Source organism: Typopeltis vanoorti, chromosome 6 (assembly GCF_054136105.1).
Source record: "Typopeltis vanoorti isolate ZY-2024b chromosome 6, IOZ_Tvanoo_1.0, whole genome shotgun sequence".
NCBI lineage: Eukaryota > Metazoa > Arthropoda > Arachnida > Uropygi > Thelyphonidae > Typopeltis > Typopeltis vanoorti.
Window position 1 is genome coordinate 90,697,334 of NC_143554.1, and position 21,072 is coordinate 90,718,405.

The 21,072-nt window shown below is 34.9% G+C and overlaps 1 protein-coding gene across 1 annotated transcript in view; it reads right to left on the reverse strand.

Annotated features, from left to right (window-relative positions):
• LOC150105699 (97 kDa heat shock protein-like) overlaps nucleotides 1–21,072 on the reverse strand; it is a 207,079-nt gene that overhangs the window by 53,293 nt on the left and 132,714 nt on the right. Inside the window, exon 13 of the mRNA XM_090395021.1 lies at nucleotides 2,100–2,228. Coding sequence (XP_090251147.1) covers nucleotides 2,100–2,228 — 129 coding nt within the window. The remainder of the gene's footprint in view (nucleotides 1–2,099; nucleotides 2,229–21,072) is intronic.

The following is a 21,072-nucleotide window of genomic DNA, read 5'->3' on the forward strand; positions in this document are numbered from 1 at the left end:
GCTTGGAGAGGAACAAGCTGGATTCAGGCGAAATAGAGGCTGTCAGGATCAGATATTCACTTTACGACAAATAGTTGAAAAGTCATGAGAATATAACAAAGATCTGTATTTAAGTTTTCTAGATCTGGAAAAGGCATATGACAAGGTGCCAAGAGAGAAGCTATTCAAAATGTTACAGTTGTATGGTGTAAGTGGATCATTATATAATGATCCACTTACACCATACAACTGTAAATAGTGTAAGTGAATCATTATATAAAGCAATACTTAATCTTTATTTGAGTTGTAAGTCAGCAGTTAGAATTGAAGGAAGTACAGGGAGATGGTTTAATGTTAAATCAATCTGGTGTCAGAGAAGGATGTACATTATCACCTCTGTTATTCATTATCTATATAGATTACATTATGAAGGAATGTGGTATTAAACCTGATATCAAAATTGGAGATGTTAATGTCAGCTCCTTGCTTTATGCAGATGATGTTATACTTCTAAATAAATCCGCTACAAGTCTGCAAGATTCCCTGACTAAATTGAATAACTGTTGTGATAGATATGGTATGAAGGTCAGTAATAACAAGACAAAGATAATGAAAATAGGCAGAAGCATTGAAAATATCAGCTGCATTGTGAATGGAGAACTTATAGAACAAGTAAAACATTTCAGCTACTTAGGCATGATTTTTAGTTAAGATGGTAAATTAAATATGGAAATAGACAATAGAATTAACAAAGCTGGTATGGTATGAAGTCAACCGAATAAATTTATATGGAATAAGAGAGAAATTAGTCAAAACACTAAATTAGCTGTATATACAAGACAGTGTTCAAACCAATTTTAACTTATGGATCTGAGAGCTAGGTCAGAAGTAAAACACTTGACCAAAGACTAGAGAATGAGAGAATGCAGATATGAGAGTCCTGAAAAAAGATTAAGGGCATGAGCAGATGGCATCAATGGCAATATCATATTAAAAATGAGGATATTAGGAAAGAACTTGACATTGTCAGCATCCAGGAATGCATTAGCAGAGCTAATCTCTGGTGGTATGGTCACTTAAACAGAATGGGCGAGGAAAGATTAGCTAAACAAGTGTTCTCTGCCAGGTTGGCAGGAAAAAGACCCAGAGTAAGACCAAGATATAGGTGGATTGATATGGTAAAAAGTGCCTTAGAAGATAGATATATAAAGATCTGACAATGTTGTAGCTTTGACAGGTAACAGATTGATTTGGCAGAAAATTGTAAGTAGGAAGTTAGTAATGATGTAAATTTTTCATGTAGTACTATCATATCCTGTACACCCCTTGAGGGTAAATGTCAGGAATTTCATGATGATGATCTACACTATATTTGATATCCACTAAGTTGACTACAACACCATTAATAACTATAATTAATAAAACCATTAATAAAAATCTGCATTTTTGTCTGAAAACTTGGGCAAAGATCTGCTATAAAAATTCAGTTCTCAGGAAGAGCAACCAAAAGTAAACTTATCTGATTTCCCCGATGTTAGCTGTTATGAGGCTGGAACAATCTCTTAGTGGGAGTGACAAAAGTTATAGAACCATCTGCTCACTGCATGCCATGTTTAATAAAATCTGTATTCTGAGTCCTCTAAATCAAGTTCTCTCTCAAGTTTGTACCAAAATATAATGACAAACATTCTTTTAAATGTTAAGGCATAAGTGGTTTACATGCCATATATATATATACCTATTTGTTTAAGTCAACAGTTTATTACATTTGCCTGTTTGTTTCTAAAAAATTAATCCAATTAGAAATTCACCCTATAAAACATTTAAGGTAAAGTTGTTTTTCAAAGTTTTGGAACTGTAACATTGTCCTTTGAGAGAAAGAGCAAGAGAGAGAAAACTCATTATATGAATTATTACTGAAGTTAGGAAGAATATCACAGAAGCATCAATAATTAAGTTTTGTATCAATGGCAATTGCTTAACAAGTCTAAATTGCTTAATTTAGACTTGTAAACAATTGCATACATTCCTTTGAGGGCAGATCAAAGGTGACTTTCAATGAGATCTACAGCACAATGTTGCAATAATTTTCTAAACAACTTCCATTTGGTAGTTCTTACCTCTTTTTCTATGAGATCATTCATTTGAACCTGTGACAAGTGGGGAACATTTGCTTGAATTGGCAACTCTATGTTTTTAATCACATTTTTAGTTTTCTTTTGTGTGTTTTGATCCTTTTGCTCATTATCCTAAAAAAATATAATGGAATCTATGAAATATTTGAATAAAAACTTCATAGTAGCTAAGCAACACATAACTAAATACACCAAATAAGTGTATTCATAGGTATAAATTAAGCCTAAGTAGCTTCATAACTTTCATAAAAATACAGAAATGACAGGATATACAGTTAATAAATTGATAATATATTCAGACATAGCTGCTAATGATAATTATGTTGCTATGCAATGATTTCAGTATCACTTCCTACTGTTACATTACATTACAAGTGACCCACCATGCATCCCATCTCAGGTGTGATGGAAATTATTGGAAGTCTTTTGCAAATTGCATTTCTGATATCCTATTCTTTAAATCTTTAGCATTCACTAGAAAATGCAAAAAGTCTCATTAGAATTCCAGAAATCTAGTGAGACTAAGTCTGATGGAAAAACCAAGAGATAATGAAATTGCACCAGCATAACCTATCTAAAAAATGACTGATAAGAAATGTGAGCATATAATTACAAAAAAGAAGTGATGTACTATTTAGCACTTTTTCTTTTTTCCCCCCATGGATAATTTTTTCTTCCCCAAACTCTTGTACTGAAGCAAATGAAGTTGCATGATTTCAGACAAAATATCCTCAACTTCTAAGCTGTCTTTGGTGCATGATGAAGTTTGGGGTTTTACTGTTGAAATATATTATGGCTGTAAGGCAACAAACGAGTCTTAAATTACAATAAGAAAAATATAATATTTAGAAAGAGATTAAAAAAATGGTTAAATATGAAACAAATATTAAGATTAGAATGGTGTCAACCAAGTGAACACTGGGTCAAACTCTATATGCCTTGTATACCTCTTGAAGGTATATGTACATCAAGGATTACAAGGATATTACAATGGTACTATATGAAAATTATCGTTTCTAACTTATCAACAATTTTCCTCCCAATTAGTCTGTTAGGACTACTGTCAAATCTTTTATTTCAGTCTAAGGCACTTTTAACTACATCACTAAACCTAGATCTTTGTCTTCCTTGGTCTTTTTTTCTACCATCCTGCCATCAAATACTTGTTTTGCTAAACTTAGAAAATGACCATAGCACCCAAAATTAGTTCTGCTCACACATTCCTAAATGCTAACAATGTGAAGCTTCTTCTTAATATTTTTTAATTTAATATGACTGCCATTAATGCCATCTGTTCACTCCTTTAACTACTTTTCTCAGTATATATGATCTCTGGACTAATTAACTATTACTTTCAATCGAGCTTGGAGATCCATGAGTTAAAACTGAACATGCACATATAGCTGCTTTACTGTTTTGACTAAAGGTTCTTTTTATTCCATAAATTTATTCAGTTGAATCAATACCATATTACCTTTGCTTATTCAGTTTATTCCATGTTTGATTTGGGGTCTTCACTAAAATTGTACTTAAACATAAATATTATACTTATTCTACAGGTTTCTCATTCAGGATGCAGCTGATGTTTCTAAAGTCCCTGCCATTTTTCATAATTTTTTTATTATGTGCTAAATTTATCACAGTATTTATTCAATTCATTTAACATAAACATTCAATTTAATTAAGGAATTCTGCAGACTAGATATAAATAAATGCAGCATTTCATTGCAAGAAGATGCTAAAATTACCATCTCCAGTTTTGATAGACCTAATGCCCCTTTGCTTCATAGTGTGCGATGTGATTCATGTATATGAATAACAGTGGATGTGGTGTCCCCCACCACCCCCCAAAAAAACCTGATTTCATATCATAACCATCTTCATGTACCTCCTTCAATTTTAGCTGCTGACTTACAACTGAAATATTGACTGTGCATATTGATATTTACACCCATTGCTTTTTTTTTTTTTTTTTTTTGGGATGGTAAGCAATGATACCAGCACCTTCATTAACCGCCTTACCGACCATTATGGACCAAATACACATCATACGCTTTGTATCCATCATATATTTCGATGTAATATCAATGGTATTACAATTTTAATATGCACTTCGCATCCATGATAACCTTGACATCTATAGACGTCTTGGCCGGTAGTGTGGTAAACAGTGACATGACATATGGATGTGATACATTTAGAAATTTGTAATAATTCGCTTTTTTTTTTTTTTTTTTTAAACACATGGTATGCAACAAGTTGCTTAATGAAATCTGCATTTTTCAGGACATCCATTCCTAATATATTTACTATATAAAATTTATTAAGAATTATCATATGCATTCATCATTTTTTATATACTTATAAAATCATGCTTAATCAAATGTGTGTTATACATTTAATCTGTTGTTCTTATCCCAAAAATGTTATCACAACATGAAGTAAAATACCAGTGAATATATTTTTTAGTTTTCTTTGCATATCATTCTAATTTTCAATTCTTCCTGCTAGCAAAGAATACATATTGACATCTAATGTTTCACAAAAGTGCTGTTTACACCATAACTGCAAAGTTTGGAAAAGTTCTCTCCATCGACCTTATCATATACCTTTTACAAATCTACAAAACCTTAAATACAGATCCTTGTTAAATTCCCATGATTTCTCAATTATTTATCTTAAATAAAAATCTGATCGTAACACCTATTTTGGTCTGATCCCAGCTTGTTCAAGTTTACTTTCACAATTTTGTATTAACATTCAGTAGGAAAATTGCTTATAAATTTTTAGATTATATTATTTTTCCTTTTCATAGATAGGAAGATGAGAGCTCTACCCCAATCATCTGGAATTTGATCTAATCAGGTCTTCTGAATTTTTACAGTGCACTCAACTGTAAAACTTTTATATATTCATATCTGAGCATATTTGGTAGAATATCATCTACTCCAATTCTCTTCCCATATTTAAGGTTTTTGATGATTTTCTACCTAAACTATGAAATTTGGAGGTGGTGGTGGTGTGATGGTATGGTCCTGTTTTTTTACCAGTTTGGCTTCAGATCTCTGGTTGTGGTATCACGAACACTGAACTCTGAGAGGTATCTGAACATTCTGGACAATGGAATGCTTCCTTCTTTGTGGTAATTTCTATGGAACTGACCATTTTTTCTTTCAGCAAGACAATGTACTGTGTCATAAGGTTGCTGCTGCAACTACTTGGTTTGTGGAGATGAACATCACCACACTTGACTGGTCTCCACAAAGCCCTGATCTCAACCCTATTGAACACCAGTGCAATTAACTGGAGTGCCAGGTGAGGTCAAGGGCTGTCCATCCACAACAGTCAAGGACCTCATTACATGCCTACAGAAAGAATGGTCCAAAATTCCCATGGATCGCTATCATATGCTTGTGGATTGCTGCAATCATTGCAGCAAAAGGAGGTCCTACATCTTATTAAGGGTGCCATGGCTGTTTGTTCCTCACACTATGGTGTCTGTTGACTTCTTTCCAAGCAGTGTACATTTCTGACTGCATTCCTGGAATATTTTCTGCACCATTCTTGTCTCATTTAAAAATCATTCAAGTTACTCCAGACATTAGAATTTCTTTCTCTTCATGTCAGCTTTACCACCTGATTCCTTTAATACTATTCTTCCTCCATTTAATTTTCTTCAATATCCTCCAGAACATTCTGCTGCCTTCCTGATATTCATCTTTAATTTCTTACTAATCTTCCCATGACTTGTTTAGCTAGTTTTACATATTGCTTCACTTTTATATTTTTCTCCGCATTTTCCAAGAACACAAGCTATGCTTATTCCTATTTACTTTCAACATATTTGCTTCTTTTCCATGAATGTCTTGGTGTGATAGAGTTTTGATTTTTCTATCACAGACAACTTCACCACATGCCTCTATGGATGAATCAGAATCATGCTAATGTTAATGAATACACGTGTATAATAAATGTTATAATGGTACAAGTTCCATTAAAAACTTGTCTAATTATCCTTCACAGGGAAGAAATGATCATGAAGACTGGTAAACTTGGCAAACTTTCTGATTGTGCATGAGCCATGGGGCTCACACGTAATCAACTAAGTCACCAAACATGATCTCACCCTGGATATTTGCAACATCTCTCTTCAAGAGACAATATCTTCTATCTTAAACAGCAATCTTTTTTCCTCCTTAGTTTTTAACTTATCTAGGCAGTAAAAACAGACTTATTCTCGACTGCAAGTTTGACTCACTTGCTCAAAAGCAAAAATCAACCAAGGTAAACCACCTGGCAACATATCCAGACATTCCCTCACTCCTACAAAAACGTCAGTTCTTGTGAAAGACCGTGATTTTACTAAGTGCCTAAAATAATTCCATATCTGGATTTCCTACATAACATTGAGAGGAACCTCTCTCAAGTGATAATACTAATAAACACTGACTTGAAGTCTCCTCAGTACTACTCAGAGCTAAACTTCCTTCCCCAAACTTATCTCTAGCTGCAATCAAGGCTATAACATAATAACCATCTCTTCATAACAAAAAAAAAAAAGAGTAAGGATGATGTTACTGATTGGACTCATGTGACCATCCCCACTGATCAGGATGTACCTCATAACTGTCATCCCCCTGATGTTTCAGCTCTGAACATATCTTCTCATCAGGAACATCAAGGAGATATCATTCTGTGATCACTCCTCTACAGGAATCTAGTGTTTTATGAGATGCAATTGTTGATGGTATTCCACCCATCGATGTTACTCTGCATAGTTTTTCAAAATGTTGTTGATGTGATGTAGTGTTTCTATAAGGACATCACCAGAATATAGTTTAATTGTTTTAAGAAAACCTGTCAGTCCTTCTAAACCCTTTTGAATAAAAAAGAGTGACATTTTACCTACTGGCTTTTCACCTGCTGCATAGATGATTAGAAAAATTGCACTTGTTGGTGCACTAGTATCAGTCGTCTGGGTCTTACTTCTGTTATCGAAAGGTGTACCAAGGATATCATTGATACACCTTGGTTGAGACTTTGCTAGGGCCTCTGAAACAATTGAGGATGAATAATTCATGTCTGAGTGTATTTTTTGTTCAGCACCCGAGCTCCTCACCCACATGAATGCCCACTCTAGCAAGTAATGACCGCACTTGGGAGTGGATCTGGACCATGGGGGAAGGAGACTAACTATAGCACACTTGAACCTTGCAGGCAAGTCCACTAGCCAATTGTCCTGTTAGGCCATCGTGGACTGCCAGTCTTGCTGAAACCAAGGCCAAAGTAGTGCAAGAATACCAGGATCCTCCCTTCCAGATGTCCATGGATTGCACCACACAGCAAACACTGTGGATCCCAGTAATGGTAGTCTGGAAGACAGGACAGTAAAATCTCATGAGAAATAGAGTAAAGAATATGCAAAGAAAAGCAGACAAAATGAGGAAGAATGAGATGAGCCTGTACCATCAATAGATTCCCTCTACCATAAACAAGTGCCTCACATGCAGGAGGTGTGGACATTGAAGATGAACTGTGGTTGTTGTAGCTGCAATCTGGGATTTCTCAAGAAAAAGAGGTTTGATCTGATGCCTAGGTGATGATATTGTTGGATTCTGATTATATAGAGAATGGAGTAATTATTATTTGTTTCAGAATCCAACATGATCTTCCATCACATAGGCTAGACTTTTAAATATTATTTAATGTAATTCACTTGTTTATAATTTAATATTCATATAACCTTTAATTTTATCTAATATTTAATTAATTAATCAAAGATATGTATTAATAATGAAAAGACTGCATTAAATATTATTAGGCTATTTTATTCATTACTATATTAATATTATAAGAACTTGTATTTGATAATTTAACTGCGCATTAATTGAAATGTAAATATTCTTTATTTATTCCTATTTGTAGAAGTTTAGTGTTATGCAATACCTCAATTTTATTATATTTTGTTTGGTTGTCATGGAGACATATGTAAGTGAGCAAGCACGTTTTTGGAACAGCACGTGGGAATAATGTTGAAAATTATTGAAAAGAGTTTTAGTCAAAGAAATCACAAAAACAATTTAGGCGGGAAGAACGCATATAAAAAGGAAGAACGCTGAAAATATAGATTAGAGAGAGAGAGAGACAGGATTGGCATTCGGTTGGAATCAGAGGATATTCTAATTCAGCATTCAGGAATCAGAGTGTAATAATAGCGAGTCGGCAAGACACTCAAGCAGCTAATTAAAAGTCCAGTAGTCGAGAAGTGGTTAGCTAATAAGTTGTAGAATAACAATTATAGCTACGGAAGACAGCTGAGTGACTACTGAATGAATAGCGATACTAGAGTTGAGATTTAATTTCAGGGTTGACCTTTCAAGGACACACGGAATCTTTAAGCATAGCACGGAGTAATGAGAGAATAGTAGAGGCTGTAAATTTGAAGTTTACCGTTAGCTGTGCTTAGAATTATAGTGCCTAAAGAGTTAATTGAATGCCGGAGGAATGAACAACTGTGCATATAAAGTCTAAAATCTAAAGAATTATTGTGTTACTTTAAATTCATGAGTAATCAGTAGTGCTTCATGCAAGAATGTTTGTTTATGTGTATAGTGACCAATGATTAATTCAGTTATTGCTTAGAAGAATTATTTTAATGAGTGCCATTTAATGTTTAAGGTGTTTACAGTTATAAAAAATGTTTGCGTATAAGTCGATGAAGAAAGAAGATTGTCGGTAAGATCATTCCAACCTTTAATATTTCTATACAGAGAAGTGTGTGAGTTTCATCCTAGAATTTCCTTATACTAACAGTGACTATTGCGGAAATTAGCTGAAGTGTAAATTTAAAAGTGTTTGTTTGTGAAGAGGTGTTACTACAATTTTTGTCGTATTTAGAACTTAAGGAACTGTGAGAAGACTGTTATAGAGATAACAGAATTACCATTGTCTGAGTTTGTATGACTGTATTGCCAGAAAGGCTGAAGTGTTTATATTAACTTATTTAATGTTTTGATCTTAAATGTATAATTTGTGATTCTAAAATTAAATGTTTGTTTTTGTTAATCAAAAGTTGTATTTTGCCTGAATCTCTTTTACTGCACCATTCATAAAATATTCGAACCAAAGCGGGTAAATTAAGTAAGTTAAATATACTCGGCCAGTATATATAATATTAACACCTAAAAGGAAAGACAGTTGTGAGTTGGTTTTTCTTCAGTTCTTGAACTAATTCAGATATAGAGTGGCGCAGTCTTTAAATATAAATTTTCTTTATATTTGAATTAGAAATCAACTTACAACTTATCAATTAGTTAAGAACATCGTAATAGTAATTATGTCGGATCCAAAGTATAGATTGAGAAGAAGTAGGATCCAACAATATGTCATTTATACCATAAATGTTGGTAAAATGAATGCAAGTAATTTTTTTGGTAGGGATTTTGGTATGCGTTATATAGTTATTTCTGCTGAAATTAACTTTTGAGGGAGGTTTATTTTAATTGCAGTGACATTATCCATGTTTGCTGTATGTTTCATTTTGATTAGGTTATAGATAAGGATATGCAAGAGAGGAAATACTCTTGAAGATACCACTTATGCAGAGAGCAACAGCAAGTAATCCTCTTGCCATAATGCGGCCTCAACAGCACGTCACATCTACCAATACCAGATGGTGCCTGGAGGCTCACCTTTGTTACTGGCAGGTCCTGTGCACCACATGTTGGCTGGATGCAGCTTAGTTTGAAGTTTAATGGCAAAAGGACAGCTAAGGTCATACTGTTGTAATGTGTCTCAGCAGTACACACAGTAAATACATAAAAGAGCATAAACATGTATAAAAACAAGTTAAAAAGCCTATGTGCATACCAGTCACTGAATTAGAAACCTTTAGGTAGATGTAACATCACTTACAGAGTATATGCAAAATACTCTTTTCTTGGCAACTATTTAAGAATGCTGCTGGTAAGCAATTGTCAACAGTATCGATTCTAATGGGAAAAACAAAAGAATCTTTTGGAGTTCAATAAAGGGCTTATTGTGAGTGCCTGTCTAGCCAGGGGCCACAGTTTTGAAAACAGCAGAGTTGACTGGCTTCTCAAAAGATGGGATATCCTGGGTGTTTAATCAGTAGAAAAACAACCAACTTTACTCGTCTAAGAGACATAACTTTTATCTTAAGACATCATCATCAAATTCTTGCCATGTACCCTCAAGGGGTGTACAGGATATGATAGTACTACATGAAAAAAAAATTACATCATTACTAACTTCCTATCTATAATTTTCCTCCAAATCAGCCTGTTACTTGTCAAGACTCCAACATTATCAGATGTTATATTTCTATTGTCTAAGGCACTTCGTACCGTATCAATCCACCTATATCTTGGTCTTCCTCTGGGTTGTTTTACTGCCAACCTGGCAGAGAACACTTGTTTGGCTAATCTTTCCTCACCCATTCTGTTTAGGTGACCATACCACCTGAGATTAGCTCTGCTAACGCATTCCTGGATACTGACAATGTCTAGTTCTTTCCTAATATCCTCGTTTTTAACATGATATTGCCACTGATGCCATCTGTTCACGCCTCTAATCTTTCTCAGGACTCTCATATCTGTGGTCTCTGGTCTTTGGTCAAGTGTTTAACTTCTGACCCAGCTCTCAGATCCATAAGTTAAAACTGGTTTGAACACTGTCTTGTATACAGCTAATTTAGTGTTCCGACTAATTTCTCTCTAATTCCATATGAATTTATTCAATTGACTTCCCACCATACCAGCTTTGCTGATTCTGTTGTCTATTTCTATATTGAATTTACCATCTTCACTAAAAATTGTGCCTAAGTAGCTGAAATGTTTTACTTGTTCCACAGGTTCTCCATTCACAACACAGTTGATAATTTCAATGATTCTGCCTATTTTCATTGTCTTTGTCTTTTTATTGCTGACCTTCATATCATATCTATTACAACAGTTATTCAATTTAGTCAGAAAATCTTGCAGACTTATAGCGGATTTATTTAGAAGTATAACATCATTCACATAAAGCAAAGAGCTGACATTAACATCTCCAATTTTGATATCATGTTTAATACCACTTTCCTTCATAATGTGATGTCAGAAATGAGATCGCCATAGTTTGATAAGATTTGTACACACAAACAGAACTTCCTATGTGTAACAACTGACCAAAGCCTCAACATCTGGAGTAGAGATCAGTCAGGTTCAAAATGATCAAGTTGCAATTCTTAGAATATGGTCTGGAAGAGACATAGACTTGAGACCCATAATGATGAAGTTTGATCTAAACAGTGCACAGTACAGTTAAAACAAACACCTGTCAAGACCCTAAGAGATGGAAGATAAGGTGTGAAGGGGGAAGCAGAGGTACTTATCAATACATTAGCCCAAGAACTTGGCTTCTGGTGCATGATTAAAGTTTGTCTTAGTGCAAGTTCTGGGTCACAATGAAGATGTATAGCAAACAGCAAACTGCCTTCTGCTGAGAAAATTTAAGCCCATTTGCAAACATCCGTTTTGAAAGATTGCCGATGGCTTGTTGCAGCTGTTTTCTATGAACCTCATATCAAATGAATGATAGAAGATGGTAAAGTCATTCACAAAATGCATTAATACAGTTGGAGGAAGTTTTTCGGTTAAAGTTAACCTTGATTGCAAAAAGTGTGAATTGAACCTTGTGAGATCACTACTTTCTGGGCATACAGTTGTAAAAATAATAATAATTTACAATTGTTTCTTTATGTTACAATTTTATTAGTTTGGTTTCATAACCAATTATGATATGATATTGACATTTATGTTAAAAAATATATATAAAGTATTTGAGATTGATATGGTTATCAGTTTTCTGATAGTTGTAATAATTTCAATGTTCTTTATCGTAATTCACGGTTGTTAAGTGTAGCATTTGTCATTCTTGGTGAAGAAATTCTCTTTTCGCTAAGATGTTAATCATTATTGATTTCTCTCTTGCCACTTAGTGGAACAAGTGCACATCCTCACCAAAGAGGTTGTTGGGTGACTAACAGCTGATAGAGCATTCAGTACCTGGGTAATGGAGGAAACAAGAGAAGAGAGAATGGAAATTTCTGAAAATCTTGAGTTGGAATATATTAAGAGAGGATTCTGAAAAGGGAATCTTAACAAGGTTAATCTTTTGACTGGAAAATGAGAATCAACAAGTGAAGAATAGTAAATAAAAGGAGATTATGTAGACATTCTATTTCAAAGAAAAACAAAATGGAAAGTTTTGTCTTCTCTCTCAAGGACGGTGGTGACATTAATTATTTTATTAGAATACGTGATGTAATTAGAGAAAGCTGAAACAGTAAAGTAGCTTTAATGAAGAGCTCTACTCTGATACTTTTATTTATAAAGTAATAAAGGAAACTGTTTTTTCTCTGGTGATGAATTTCTACATCTTGTAATTATATTACCTGAGGTAAGAATATTTATACTCAGTGAAATAGGGAGGATGAATGGAAAAAAAATATGCTAAAATAAGGAAACACAGCATAGTCCCATTCAAGTTAAGCTTTTTATTTTGAGAAAAGGCCTGATAAAGATGTGACTAATGAACATTTGTTTGTAGGAATTTGTTCTGAAAACAAAAAGATGCTGAGTCTAGTAGATTGATTAAGTACATGTAAAAACAAATCAATAATAGAATGAGTCAGTGATTTTATCCTGTAAGATAAAGGAGATCTCTGAAGTAGTTTTAATTTAAAAGACCTTTGAACCAAATAGTTTTATAGTTATTGATTTAATTTTATTTACGATGTACATAGTTTTTAGTTTCATTAAATATATTTTTTTTATTTGGTCTCGAGTCAATCATTTCTTGGATTCTAAAAAAGGAATGATGTCTAAAAGTCATTGCACCAATTGGATTGAACTCTTGCAAAATTTACTTAAACACTCAGTGTAAAAACAGTCTCTAAACCAAAATAATGTTTTGGTATAATCTCTCCTTAAAGAGATAACATAAATGGTACAGCCAGTAAGAATTTTAACATAATTGGCATAGCTAAAATAATTATTAACACAGTCTCAGATCTGAAAGATTCAGTTTAATAAAAAGGAAGATTCCCTTGAGACCAAAGCAGCGTCTTTCAGTGCTTCAAATCTCCATGCAGTGCCATATATTTTTTTCATATCGAAGAAAGCTGATACTAAAGTGCTCACATTTCAGAAAGGCATCTCAAATGTAATCTTACGGTCAGACTAGATGATCAGTCTTGATAAATGATATTTGCAGAAGCCAGACTGTGTTCTGGAAAAAAAGGCGTTTTTCTCCAGAAATCATAAAAGAGAGTTAACCATTTTTTCCAGTCAAGCACAAACAACATCAGAGTAATTGGTCAATAGTTTATTGGGGATTTTGCATCCTGATATTCGATTTAGGAAAGGCAAGAATCACCTGGAGGGAACACGTCCACATCACCTTTCAAGAATGCAGAGAACCAACTAGGGCTTCTGACCTAATGTCCAATCTTCACCTCCCTCCCCCCCCTCATGTGGTGTGTAGGCAATAATGATCAAGGAAAGGAAGCAATAGTGATGGCATTCAACACCAAACATGAAGAGAAACTTCTTGATTGGAAGGCAGTTTCAAGTAGTTATGTGGGCAAACTTCCAATTGGGGACATGGACAATGAAACTTATTCGTGCCTATAGTCCCAAAGATGGTGCTTCCCGAGTCATTAGAACATGCAGCTGACAAAGAAAATGGAAAAGGTAGGTCTTGTTGGAGATCTGAACAGCAGAGTTGGAAACGAATCCCACCATACAACATTTTGGGAAAATTTGGAGAAAAGGGCAAAGGGCAAAGAATAGTAAATATTTACTACTCAGGACATGGATTTGTCGCTACTAACATAATGTTTCAACATAAAGATCTGCACAACTTCATATGAAGAGAATACACAAGAAATAAAAAAAAGCCTCATTGACTATGTTATTGTTGCTAGTGATATCTTCATGCTCGTTCAGGATACAAGGTACAGAGGATTTTAAATTGGAAATAACTGTTACTTAGTACTAAACAGGATAAAAATGGATATCACATTGAAAAGAATAGTAAATAAGAAAGTTTTAAAAAGAATTAAAGTTGAGCAGCTTTTACAAGTAAATTATAGACTAGGCAATACAAACATTACTGAAGAAGAAAATGAAACAAATTGAAACCAAACCTTTGAGTCTCAATGGCAAACTTTGAAGACACTGATTCAGCTAGGGAGGTATGTGGTGAAATTGTCTGCAAGGATAGAAAAATAAGAACACCATGGTGGACACAAGAAATTAAAGAAGCAGTCCTGGAAAAGAAGAAAGCATACCAACCATTCCTAGCAAATAAGTTGGCGGATGCCTTAAAAGAATATAGAAAAAAAAAAAATGTAAGAGAGCTAAGCTGTGTAAAATTAGCTAGACAAAAGTCACAGAAAGACTTTGGTATGAATACTGAAAATAAATATCAAGAAGATGGCTAAGTGTTCTAGAGGCTATTGAAGAAGCTTAGAAGTGGAGGAAAGAGTACTGTAAAAGGAATCAAAGATGATGAAGGTGACATGAAAACTGAAGATAAGGATATCCTAGATGTCTGGAGTAATTACTTAAAGAAAGCAGTGACAGAACCATAGTAGAAAATTTTCGAAAACAATGTAAAGACAGTACATATCAATACTTGAGGTAGAAAAAGCCATCAAAAACTTGAAATGTGAAAGGCAGCTGGAGTAGATGATATTCGACCAGAAATGCTTAATATAAATGTTTTGCAGTGGCTACATTGCAAAACATTTTTGTGCATAACATTTATATGGGGTAAATGGATAGAGAACAATACATAATCTATATTTAAGTTGTCAGTCAGCAGTTTGAATTGAAGGAAATACAGGAAGATGATTCGAAGTAAAATCAGGGGTAAGATAAGGATGAAAATTATCTCCACTCATTCATCATCTATATGGATCACATTATAAAGAAAGTGGCATGAGGCCTGATATTAGAATTGGACATGTCAAATTTAGTTCTTTGCTTTATGCAGATCACTTAAACACATCTCGTGCAAGTTTCTAGGATTCTCTAATTAAATTGAATAACAGTTGAAACAAATATGGAATGAAAATCAGAAATAAAAAGACCAAAACTAAGAAAATAGGCAAGAACGCAAAAAATTTGAGTGCATTCTGAATGGAGATCCTACAGAACAAGCAAAATATTTCAGCTGCATTCTAAATGGAGATCCTATAGAACAAGTAAAATTTATCTGCCTAAATAGCTCAGTTTTTCAGTGAAAATGGTAAGTTAAATCTAGAAAGAGACAACAGAATATTGTCAATTAGATTTTGACAACCTCTATTTGGCCTAAATCTACTTGTTCTTCACTAAGCTTCTCTTTCATGATTTTTCTCAAGTATACTGGCATAAATCTTACCAGGAACACTCAGCAGGGAAATGCTTCCATAATTCTTATCTTATATTTTCATATTCCATATGAATAAATTTATATGGAATAAGAAAGAAAAAAAATCAATCAAAACACCAAACTAGCAGTATACAAGACACTGTTCAAACCAGTTTTAAGTCATGGATGTGAAAGTTAGTTAGAAATAAAACACTTATTAAAGACTAGAAACCATAGATATGAGGGTTCTGAGAAAAATTAGGGGAGTGAACAGATGGCATCAGTGGTAGAAAGATAACAAAAATGAAGATATTATTAACAAACTTGACATTGTTTGCATGCAAGAATGTGCAAGCAGAGTTAATCTAAAGTGGTAATGGTAACTTACAGGGTGTTCGGGATAAATTTGACAGTTTCGTAAGGAAAAAGAAAATCTTCTTTGTATCTATTAAATTTAATGAATTGACAAAAAAACATTACCGGCAGAGTTAATTACAATACTATCAACAAGATTTACTCAAAATAACCACCATTAGCATCGATCACAGCTTCAATTCTGCTTCGGAACCTCGAACAAGCTGATGCTACAGTCTCCCTGGGAAAGGCCGCAAAAACTGTTTTAATTTTATCCATTAACTGGGCTTTTGTATTACTGGAAGTGCGATTGGTGTCTTTTTCAACTGCGCCCCATACAAAATAATCCATGGGGTTAAGGTCTGGGGAGTTTGGAGGCCAAACATTTGGACTGGTGAAGTCGTAGAAATTTTCAGACAACCATTTTTGACTTTTCCCAGAGGTGTGGCAAGGGGCCGAATCCTGCTGCCATACATACGGCCTACCATTGGCTACCCTTGTTATCCAGGGCTTGACTACAGTTAGCAACTCCACGAACAAAGCCCGAATTCCAATGCCAGGGTTCTTCAACACCTGTTCCTGCAGATTTGCGAGGAATTCTGCTGTACGAACGCAATCAGATCGTCTGCTAGGGATCTTTCTTCTTGCTACATCCTCGTAGTCACCATTGCAAGTCTCTAGTTCATGCCTGATTGTTTTTACTGTATTCAGGGAGCATTGGGCAGCAGTCGTAATATCCTTATTTTGATGGCGGGCACGAATCATCATGATACAAGTTATTCTCTTCCATGATTCAGGTGGGTTCCAGCTATCCATCCTTTCTGACATCTTGTATATGAATGAAGAAGGGTCCAAACTTTTAAATGAAGAGAAGTGTGTGTTAATACATGTAACTTACGGAAAAATATAATTAATTATAAATATGTCAAATTTATCCCGAACACCCTGTATATACAATGTGAGGAAAGGTTAGCAAAACAGGTGTTTGATGAGACCCTGAGGAAAACCAAGATTTAGGTGAATTGATTCAGTCAAAAGTGACTCACAAGTAATGGATTGATTTGGAGGAAAATTGTTGATAAGAGATTAATAATAATGTAAACTTAATCATGTAGTGCTGTTAGTAACATGAACATCCCTTGGGGGGGGGGTTACATCAGAATCAATCAGGAAATTGATTATGATGAACAATCAACCTTTTGCCAGGTATATGAAAAAAATGTTCTCAGTGAATATTCTTTCTGTTGAACAAGTGCAGTAGCTGATCCTTGGAAACTGATAACAGATATTTGGTCATCTCACAATATATGTTACCTGGTCCAAGTCCAACAGCAGTTGGATGACATTTAAGCAAAGCAGTTTTCATTTCTTCTTTCGTGAATGGCCTAACTTGTTTTCTTACTTTACATTTTTGGACAAGGAACTCTAGGGGATAAGAAGATACTGCTGATGTTTTAGCAAAATTTCTCCCTGAGAGTATCAGCAACTACTGTTGGCTGAGCAATTGTACATCCATTATATTCAATGATGTAGAGTGGGTAGGTGGTAGTTCTGCCTTTACTTTTAGAAAATTAATCATATAGGTTATTATTGTTATGGAAGATGTGTATTGGATCTAGTTGTCCTTTTGCCTCTTATGATGGATTGTCTTACTTGAGTACTTTTGAAAGCAATGAAGTTTGTTGTTGTGGAGTATCTGTGGGGAAATACACACATGCTGTCTTCTGTGCTTCCTTGACTGATGCGCAAGCTATGTTTCACAACGATTTAGGGAAAAGGAGAAATGCTTTAGGAATTGCAATTATGTAATTGCAGCTCGTGTAATACATTGTCATGATTCACTGCATCACTGATAGGAGAAGAGCTAACTATTACAGAAATAAATTTAGCTGGGGAAGAGAAGGTGAGCCAGTCAGCTTATTTGATTTTTCATCATAATATCCATGATGTACATGGTTGCCCATGCAAGAAAGTGGATATAACTGGAAAATGATTGCTCCCAAATAAGTTGTCATCAGTTTACCAGAATGTGAAAAGGCAGAATGAGCAGACAGTTAAAAGTTAATGGGAGTGAGTGTTTGGGTAGAGTAGAAATATATGAAAGGTATTGCTTCCAGTGTTTAAGAGGGAGAGGTTTTTGTTGTTGAGCATATGCTCAACAACTCTTCCTCTGAGTTTAGAGTGTTGTGTTCATTTAAATCCATTAAAGGGAATGCTAAGTAACTGCAATATCACATCAAGGTCATTCTGAGAGATATTTGCAAGAAGTAGTAAGTGGAAGCAGCATACTGAATTGCTAAGGCAACTGTCGCCCTACAGAAGTTAAAACCATTGTGGGGAGATAACATAATAGCAATCACAACCAGAATAAGACTAATTGACACCTTGGTGAATTCTGTCCTCTTGTATGGTTGTAAGGCCTGGACTTTATTGAGGGAAGATGAGAGGAGACTCCTGTCTTTTGAAATGAAAACTTGCAGACGACTTTTGAGAATTCCCTATACCGCTCACGAAACCAATGAAAATGTCCGAAAACTGATTGATTCAATAGACGGGAGAAAAGGGGAAAATATTCTGACAGTCATCAGAAGAAGACAGATGAAATGGTTCGGACATTTGGAGAGGGCTAATGGCATTTCAAAGCAAGCACTAGAAGGAATCATTCCGGGACCGAGGGTTAGGGGCCGAACTCGATTAAAATGGACAAATTCCTCCCTTTCTCAACTGGCATCAAGAACAAGAGACCGAGATGATTGGAGGAGGCTAACAAAGAATATCACCTACCGGCCATGAATGACCCAACGGTCCATTTAGGACTATGGGAAAAAAAAAAGAAGTAAGTGGAGGCAGCATACTGTTATACGAGATCTAACTTAGAATCAGATGGCAACTGCCTCTACATTTGTATTATGTGGGACTTGCTGGAAAGGAGTATAGATACAAAGATGGTACCTCCTCTGTGGGCAGGTCCACCCCCCCCACCCCTTCCCATCATTAGGAATGATTGCTACACATCATAAAGTTAGATTGACAATGAGCTTCATGTATGTTTCCTGCAAGCAAAACCAGATTGGTTTATACTTCTGCAAGATAGCCTTGATCTTACTGATGTTTTGATGAAATCCACAATTTTACTAGAAATGTTTCATTATTTCTTTTTGATGGTACCAACTGGCTTCCAATTTTGTGAGATTTTGTTTTCATTGGCCTTACATTTTTTTCTTTTTATTTTTGGAAAAATTGTGGATGGCCAGTGTCTATTATTGTTTTCTTATCAGGAAAAATATTCAAGATGCCATCAAAACTGGATTCCCATTGCACTAGGTAAATTATTATTGTTATTATTTATTTATTTTGGGGGGGGGGGAACAGAGGTATCCATTCCATCTCTTAATGGGTCTGTAGGCTTGACTTTGTTCCTCTGTGGTACATGTTCCATTATTATTTTAATTAGTCAATTCCCATGTAATGGGACTGTTTTTGGCATGTTTTCAGAAATGAGCCTATATCAATTTTTCACTTTTATGCACTCTTAAAGAGACAGCAATCAAATCATGCTGTTCAGGGATGTAACTCTGAGAAAGTGAGGGACCAAAGGTCCCTAGTGACACTTTCTTTACAATTGCCTTTTCAGTATAAGAGGGTTTATTCCTAGATGTTGCTACATTGGTGGTACACTTCTTCCTTGCCTCATGATAGGGGATGCCCTGCAACCATGCCTCATTTTTTTTTTAAATTTTTATTTTTTTGGATCTCCTTTTCATTCTTTCACCTCTGGCATGTTCAGGAGCACACTGCATGATCCATCACAATTAGGAAATTTCAGCATTTTGCTCTTACAGTTTTTGCTTTCATGATGTTTATTGCCATAAAATGGATGCAAATGAAGGTTTGGGAATGTAGAGCCTAACTAGGCAGTTTTTTATTCTACTTTCACAAATGTTGGTGGTGGTTTAGGTGTGTTGAAAGTAAGGATATATTCTTGGTGTGAACCCAGTGACTGTCCCTATGTATGAATATTCTCTCATGGCTGTCATTTCAGAGCAGATCTCATCATGGGGAACATCAAGATCCACACCAATATTATCTCCCAAGAATAGTTTTGTGAATGTCATCAGTATTTCTCTAATAGATGTTGCATAAAGGAGGTGCTCTGATTATGTTAAAGTTTTTGTTTCTACAGGAATGTTCCACAAATGGAGTTTCTTCACTGATTTTAGAGGTCCTTCCAAACTCTTCTAGATAAAAGAAGGGTGATATTTTTGTGAGTGGACGTTCTTCAGTTGAGTGTAATATTAAAAAGGTTGGTATGTTTACTGCTGCTTCTGATGTTTTTGTTTCCAGCTGATGTTGCAATGATTTCTGTACATGACTGGTGTTTGCTGAAAGCTGCGATAAACTAAGAAAAATTACTTATTCCAAATGGGAGTTATTTCAGCCAGACCTCCCACCCAGCAAGGAGCCACAAATGATACTCACACTCCAGCAAGCAATGACTGCACTTGGAATTGGAATGCCAAGACTACCCACTATACTGGCACCACAGCAAGCCTTGGGCCCATACCATAAGGAAAGAGACTTACTGCAACACTGTTGCCCCCTTGTGGGCTAGCCCATTAGCAGAATTATCCTGGCCAGGCCATTCACGGTAAGTAATAAAGAGAAGTAGTAGTTAAGAATTCAGGAAGAAAAGCATGGAAACAAAATAAGAATGAAAAGGGCCAGTACCATCATTGGAAAGCCCCCCCACTACAAACAGGTGCCTTACATGGGATGGGGTGACAGGGCTGCAGCAGTGTTTTACTCTACCCCTGAAACAGAAACCAGATCAGAAGTTTTGGTAAGTAAGTTGGGATATGGATGTTGTAGCATGAAATGAAGGTCATTATCCAGATTAAATGCAGAGATGTATATATCATTTAAAGCGCACACACACACACACACACACACATATATATATATATATATATATATATATATATATATATATATATGTGTATGAGTATATACATTAATGTTATTTATATTAAATGTCCATGCAAATTTACCTCACCACTGTGATATTATACTCAACTAAACAAGTAGTGTTATATAACTACTTTTTTATAGTAAGCAAAATTATTTTCCAGGCATTTTCAAAGGTTTTACACACTGAAAAATTAAATGTGTATAACAAGTAATT